At 38.0% G+C, this 8234-nt stretch overlaps 1 protein-coding gene across 1 annotated transcript in view; it reads right to left on the bottom strand.

The window, feature by feature from the left end:
* Window positions 1-7157, bottom strand: part of LOC125484405 (peroxisomal acyl-coenzyme A oxidase 3-like) — a 37357-nt gene extending 30200 nt beyond the window's left edge. The window contains exon 1 of the mRNA XM_048603031.1: window positions 7074-7157. Coding sequence (XP_048458988.1) covers window positions 7074-7135 — 62 coding nt within the window. The 5' untranslated portion in view covers window positions 7136-7157. The remainder of the gene's footprint in view (window positions 1-7073) is intronic.
* Between the last annotated feature and the right edge of the window lie 1077 nt (window positions 7158-8234).

Raw genomic sequence — 8234 nt, 5'->3', positions numbered from 1 at the left:
TGGCCTGCTCCTCTGATGCTGCTTGGCCTGCTGTGTTCATCCAGCTCTACACCTTGTTAACTCTCATTCAGGAATGTGTGTGATTGGCTCCCAAGGGTCAGAAATCAACTGAATGTTGATGGAGTGGATTGTTTATGATTGATATGTATTTCCAAAAATCTGAGGTGGCTCAATTATTACATGCATGTAGACTCTGGATCTGTGGCCTGCCACTGCGGCAAGACCCTGACTGGTCTCATTAGTAGCAAAGTGAATGTGTGATTACCCTGGTAAACAAGATATTAGTCACCTAAACAGACTATTGTCAGTAGATTGGGAAATCCTGCAAAGATCATCAACAGATCTCAGAAAGGGCAAGTGGCAAAAAACAAAATTCAGAGCTATAGTGATCTTAAGGTTAATGGGAGAATATGCCCACTTGGTCCACGAGGAAGGAGTTCTTAATTCCGGCGACCGTAGATGTCAGCAACGACCTGCTGATACAGTCCAACATGGCATCATATAAGGATACACGCAACAAGAAAGGCTTTTTGCAAATCAAACTTTCCACTTGAAAAGTTTGAAAGTTACTTCTTAGTGGTAATAGTCTTGAACCTTTTGGTTGTTGGTCTACCTTCACATATCCTTTCTCACATCTTCAGACATTTCACTGCTGTGTTACAGTGCCTGATTCTTACTAAGAATAAAAGGTACTATACACTAGGTTTTTGCTGTTATTGACTGTACCAGGTGAAGTTCTGGTCGATCCCTCCATGAAGATCAGAGAAGTCAAACTAAACGTGGAACATTTCCCCTACCTGGGAAGCAACCTCTCATCTAAGGCTGACATTGATGTGGAGATTCAACACTGCATCCAATCTGCGCGCCCTATCTTTGGACGCCTAAGGTGGAACATCTTTCATGACCATAACATGCATGCAGATATCAAGATCCTGTACACAAGGCATTCATCCTTCAGAATCTTCGATATGCATAGACCAAGTTTCAGAGCCATAGACAGCTTTGAGAAGTACCAGCAATGCTGCTTAAAATGGATTCTCCACATCAGCTGGGAGGGCGGGAATACTAACATCAGTGTCTTTGAAGCAACTAATAGTACACAACTAAGGCCATGATCATCTGAAACCATTTCTGCTGGGCTGGTCACGTGCTTAGGATACCCGATTTCCAGCCACCAAATGAAATCTTCTTCGCTCAGCTCAAGGAAGGCACTCGAATAAGTGGAGGACGAAGGGAATATTTCAAAGACTCCCTGATGGCTTTCCTCAAGAAATGCAACACAGATGTTAACATGTGGAAGACCCTCATTCAGAAGAAACCAATTTCGAGGAAGCTCCTGTTTGGAGGAACATAATTCTTTGAGAACACCCGTCAGCAAAAGGAAGCACGGAAAAGGAACTGGAGAAAGGAATGACAGTGATTTCAAGGCCAACGGCCAATTCCACCTCCCGGAAGCACCTGCCAAATGTGCAGTCACAGATATGGCTCTAAGATCCAGCTGATCAGCCACACAAGGATGACCAGTGACATAGAATTCCCTATGTGGACATCATACTCATTAGCAAGCAATTGCCGATGATGGTAGTGTACTCTTACAAAGCATAACGGTACGATGGGGTAGTTGTTTGATGTTATTGTCTGTGCATAATCCATTATCTGTGTAGACTGGAGAAAGCAGCACAGCACAGCCTTCAGCACTGCCTGCTCAACATTGCTACAAATAAAATTAATGAAGGAAAATTGGGCAGGCTCCAAATTAAACGTGCTATGCACCTGCCAAATGTAAATTTCTGCGCTACAAAAACAAAAATCTACCCCTATATATGACCAATGTAATGTAGCACTTGTCTTCTGGTTAGTAAGACCATGTTTAGCAGACCCAAAAATGGTAAATAAGATTCCGTACCTTCAGAATGGAGCTTTAAGAACCACAAATTAAAGTCCAATGCCAAAGCACTATCCACAATAATGTTAGTGTTATTGCTAATTCCAGTAGTGATTGATAGCTGAGTGCAGCAACTAATAAATAATTAAATACTGCATTCTCAAAATTGTCTTCAAAGCATACCTCATAAAATCTCCTTAGACACAAATAAATCGTGGAAATTGTAGTCACCCACCAGTGAGGAACCATAGGAGCAGTATTCATGCTTTTAATTCCCTGCATTGTAAATGCAGAGTTACAATTGTGTCTGCAGGAATAGCAAATGAAAAGATTCTGAGCATTTCATTAGAAAGAAGAAAGTAGTAACTCTGTGTTAAGATAAATGTTGCCATCTTGTGGCAAAGCCATGCAAAGCAATAAGAATGACAGTAAGAAAGAAAAATTCAAGTTAAAAAATAAGACGTATATGTTTATTTTTATCTTCCAAAGCCACGATATTTATTTTGTCTCCTCTCTAAAATACATGGCTGTTAAATACTTATTGAGTATGGATAGCATAATGACTGATGGACGCTTAAAGGAAACAAAGTTGCAGCACTCGGTGGTAGAGTATTGGAATGAAGCTGACTGGATCGTCGTACAGTCAGACTGCATAGTCTCATTGAGATGAATTTCCTCCTCCTGTGCTCTAACCACTGTGGAAGTACGTTCACCAAATTGCTGTAGACACATCATTAACTTTTCAATAGCAATGATGGTCAATGAATATTGGGCTTGCAACTGTCACCCCATGCTTTGTAGATGAATTATTACCAAAAAAATATATATTGCAGGGCCTCCCACCTCGCTGAATAATAGCTACTCGAAACAGCTTTTCTTGAGCTGCATGAGAAATGTTTCTCTGTGCCACCATTACTTCCTTTGCTACTTAAAGTCCTCTTGTTCTCAATCGTCCCACCAATAGAAATAGGCTTTTCCTCATCCACTCCGTTCAGATGCCTTATGATTTTGAATGGCTCTATTCAATCTCAAAACCTTCTCTTCTCTTAGAAACATAGTATCAAGTTCCCTGATCTATGTAATTGAAGTTCGTTATCCCTGGAACTCTTCTTGTGAGTCTTTTCTACACTCTCTAATACTTAAGTGTAGTGTCCATAGTTGTACGGAATAACCCAGATGAGGCTGAACCAGTGTTCTACGTAATTGTAAACAACCTTTATGCTTTTATACTGCACGGTCCTAGTAATAAAGCTGAGAACACTGTGTTTACTTAATCACATTCTCATTAAAAAGTGAAATTATACATGTACACATACGCCCAAGCCTTTCCACTCGTGCATCCCATTTAGATTTATACCCTTTGTTTTACATCGTCTCTTTATGCTCTTCCACCCAAAATGAATCACTATATTAAAAAGTATTCCAAAACTTAACACTGTACCTATGTGAGGAGTAAAATAATTGCAGATATTATTGAACATTCACAAACTGATTCAGGAATCTGACGTACATTTACAAAATTCCAATTCCATTACATGAGAAGCTTGGTGGTGGAATGGGCATAGTTATATTGGTGCTCAGCGGTGTTCCAAATGTTATCAGTTACAGCTTTAAGTGTTCTAATCTCTGAGAAGCTATTTAAGTCTTGGTTTACTGGATCTGACTCCTGTATATAGGGATTTCATGGCAAGTGCCAGGAAAGCCAGTTTCTATTCACACCAGCTCTGGTGGGTGCAAGCAGGTTAACACTAATAGAGTGGAATAACTTCTGGTGATGTAGGTAGCAGAATTGAAAATTTTCTATGCGAAGGTAATTTATAATTCTTTGGATCTTTGAGAAATTCAGCATGTATACTGAACTGCAATGGCTTGTCATGTTGCTAGGGAAGATGATAAACTCAGCAAACAATTCACTTATGGCATTATGAAGCTGTGCTTAACTGACTACTATAGGTTAATAATACCTCCAGTGGCAGCTTTCATTGACCACAATCAAAAGGCTCATAACTGAAATAACTGGGATAACTTGGGATAATATTAAAAGTCACATGGAAAAAATGTGGGTTAATTCAGAAGTGCCAGCACAGACTAATTAAGCAAAACAAAAACTCCTTAAAAAAAACCCTGCCTTTTCTCCATAACACGTAATATTGTTTCTCTTTTAAATAATCATCTAATGCCCTCTTGAATGTTTTAATTGAACATGCCTTCACCATACTTCTAGGCAGTGTGCTCCATACCCTAACTGTTCAGTGTGTGAAAAATAATTCTCACTTTATTATGCATATTTTGCGAATTGCCTCATATCTGTGCCTTCTCATTCTCAATTATTTTACAATTGGGCATAGTTTTCCTCCCTATTTACACTGTCCAGCACCTTAATGGTATTGAAAACTTATAAAAAATCTCCACATAGCCTTCTCTCCAATCCAATCAGTCCCAATTTCTCCAATGTATCCTCATAACAGAAGTGTCTCATTAATTGTCAGTTTCCTCTGCATTCACATCCCTCTGATTGTGTGGCACCAGAACTAGATACAATACTCTAGCTGAGGTCTAGTGTCTTGTAGAAGTTCAGCATAACCTCCTTGTTCTTGTACTCTTTTAATAAAGCCCAACGCTGTAAGCTTTATTAACTGCTTGTTCTACCTGTTCTGTCACTCAAATATATTCCAGAGAGGAAGAAAGATTGTATGAGGGGGAAAAATATACATGGTTAAGCAAGGAAATTAAAAGGTAGCAAAGACAAAAACTAACAAAGCCCAGTAACAGCTGAAAGATTGGGAAACTTTTACAGATCAACAAAAGGTTACTAAAAAAGTAACTATGAAAGAAAACTAGTGCAGAGTATAAAGCCAGATAGCAAAAGCTTGTATAAAGTATATATTGATCACTTGGAGGATGAGACTAGAGAGTGTTCACAGTGGGGAATATAGAAATGACAAAGATACAAATCAATATTTTGCTTCAGTTTTCACAGTGGAAGACACAAGAACAACCCTAATACTTATAGGTACTGCAGAAGTTATAGAAATGAGAAACTTAGAACAATTATGACTAAGGACAAAATATTGAGCAAACTAAATCGGGATTGAAGGCAAACAAGTCCCTAGGGCTGTTTTTTCTTCAAAGATGCTGCTGGACCTGCTGAATTCCTCCAGTAATTTCCCTTTTTGTTCCCAATGGCCTATATCATAAGGTCTTAAAGGAAATGGCAGCAGAGATAGTGGATCCATTCGTTATCATATTCCAAAATTCCTTGGATCCAGGAATGTTTGCAGTGGATTCAAAAAATGCTAATATAATGCCCTTATTCAAAGTGAGAGAGGCAGAAAGTCGGCAACTATAGATCATAGTTTAATATGTGTCATTGGGAAATTGTTAGAGTCTATTATTAAAGGTAACAGGACATTTTGAAAGTCAAAACACAATCCATCAGTCAGGATGTTTTTAAGAAGAGTAAACCATGTTTGATTGGTTTGCTAGAGTTCTTTAAAAGTGTAACAAGCAAGGTGGATAATGGGAATCCTGTGGACGTAAAGTATCTGGACATCCAGAAGATATTTGATAAGCTGCTAACAAAAATTTAAGATTTAAGGTAAGATCACATGGGGTTAAGGGTAATTTATTAGCTTGGATATAGGAGTGGTTAACAAACAGAAAGCAGAAAGTTGGAATGAAGGGGCCTAGTTAACAGGATGTAACTCGTGGGGTGCCACAAGGTTTGATCCTTGGGCCCCAATTATTTACAATCTATATTAATGGCTTGGGTACAGGGCTAGAAGATAACTGTAGTTTAATTTACAGATGACAATAAAATAGGTGGAAAACTTAGCTGCAATAAAGAAATCAGAAATTATACAAACAAATATGGATAGGTTAGGTGAATGGGCCAAAATCTGAAGACAGAGTTCAAAATGGCTAATTGTGAGGTTATCTATTTTGGTCAGAAGAATAGAAAGGCAATTTATAATCTAAATAGAGAGAAGCTTCAGACTGCTTTGGCGCAGAAGGATCTGTGTCTTTGTGTATGAATCACAGAAAACTATCATGCAGGTACAGCAGGTAGTAAGGATGGCAAACAGAATTTTGGCATTTATTGCTAAAGGAATAGAGCATAAAATTTGCTGAAACTGTACAAGGTATTAGTGAGACTGCACCTGAAGTATTATGTACAGCTTTGATCCCCTTACTTGGGGAAGGATGTAATTGCATTAGATGCAGGTCAAAGGAGACTTAGTAGATTGATTCCAGAGGTGAGGACTTTGTCTTATGAAAGAGATCGAACAGTTTAGGCTATCTGTCTAGACTTTAGAAGAATAAGAGGAAATCTAATTAGGCATATGAAAGATACTAAAGCGAACTGACAGAAGGTTTCCTCTTGTGAGGCAATCTAGAATTGAGAGATCATAATTTCAGAATAATGAGCAGCATATTTAAAACAGAGATGAGGATAAATTCCTTCTCTCAAAGAGTCATGGATCTGTGAAATTCACTACCCCAGAGTGTGATGGCTGCTGGGACAGAGTAAATTTAAGGAGATAGATTTTTCACTAGTAACAAGTTGAAGGGTTATGGAGATGGTTCAGGAAAGTGGATTTGAGGCTGGCATGAGATCAGCCATCATCACATTGAATAGTGGAGCAGGCTCAAGGAGCTGAATTGACTACTCCTGTTCCTAGTTCTTACATTCTGTCGTGACTTTGCATACTTACACTCTGGTCCTTCTGCTAAAGAATTGTGCCCATAATTTTACATTGCGTCTCCACGCTCTTGCTACAGAAATGTATCATTTCTCTGCATTGAGCCTCACTTGCAATTTACCTATCTACTCCTCCAATGTGTCAATATTCTTTAGTAGTTTCACATTGTCCTTCTCAGTTTACAATTCTTCCAGGTTTTGTATCAAAACTCCACTAGAACTTTCCTCCAGCATGAAAAATATCCATTGACCATTACTCAGTTTTCAATTTTGTCTCCAAACTATTACTGTCCCTTTTATTCCATGAGCTATAACTTCTCTCACAAGTATCTTGTGTGTCACTGCATCAAAAGCTTCTTGAAAGTTGATGAATACCATATCAAAAGCAATACCCTCAACAACCTTTTCTGTTACACAAATAAAGATGAAAAAACTAACTAATGCAAATCACATTTTAAAAATTAACCTCAAATAAAATTTTCTTACCCATTGTCTATTCCATTTAATCCCAGCTTCTTTCCAATATCTCCAACCATTACTCCAGGCATTGCAAGCAAGGTCTTTGGATCTCTGATCTACATACATTTTGATTTTCACGGATGTCAAAATTAAAAAAGAAGAAGGAAGGGGGATTAGAAATTGACCACTCACTTTTGAAACCAAATTTTAAACCTAGACTGATGGACAGAAAGCTTTATAAATGTCTTGTACGTTTAACTAATTTGGGCAAAGTTGATCCATATTCCAATGGGTTGACCTTTATCATAATTAATCAAAGGTCACAGCATGGCTGACCTAGAAATGCTAGATTTTGATACACTTGTTACCTGAAATGGAAGGGTAAATTCTCCACCACCTTATTAGCGCAAAACAAATACAGTAAAACAAAACATTTATTATACCCAGCTATGATAACTTAAAATTTACAAATCAAACCCTTTTAAAAGTTATTTTGGCAAGAAATGTTTGTCAACATTTCCATAAATCATAAATCAAAACAGGCAAATTGTTTTCTTGTACAATTTGATATCAATTCCATAAATCAAGCTAAATCAAACAATAGAAAGTACATAAATGAATCCACATACATTTAAGAACAGTAATTACATTTATATTACTGACCACAGCTCTATAAACTACATAACTTGGGAACAAAGCCTTATTGATACAAATTTAGTTTATATCATGTTTCCGTGCAGTTTGTGAAAGTTGATCAGAGTTGGCCCATGCTTCTCAGTTCCCAGTTTCATTGGCCATGGCCATGCCATTGTACAGAGTTGCTTAACAGAAGCTAGGTACCACTTGGAAGGAAATACAAGAACATAAGAAACCGGAGTTACAGTAGGACTTTTGATCCTTTGTGTTTACTCTGTCATGTAATCAGATGGAGAAGAGTTTCACCAGATGTTGCCTGAGTAGGGGTGTTTCACCTGTGAAAAGAAACTAGTTAGATTGGGTTGTTTTCCTTAGAGCAGAGAAAGCTGAAGGGAACCTGACTGAAGTATACAAAATCATGAAGGGCATAGATAGAGTAGATAGGGAGAAATGTTTCCCCTTATTAGACTGGTTAATAAGCAGGGAAGAAAATGGTAAGGACCAGACGATTTAGAGGTTATTTGAAGAAAATTGTTTCCATCCGGAAGATGG

Source organism: Rhincodon typus, chromosome 1 (genome assembly GCF_021869965.1).
Source record: "Rhincodon typus isolate 14 chromosome 1, sRhiTyp1.1, whole genome shotgun sequence".
In the NCBI taxonomy this organism is placed as follows: Eukaryota; Metazoa; Chordata; class Chondrichthyes; order Orectolobiformes; family Rhincodontidae; genus Rhincodon; species Rhincodon typus.
Note: the sequence above shows the minus strand (reverse complement) of the source record. Positions and strands in the feature narration are given on the sequence as shown.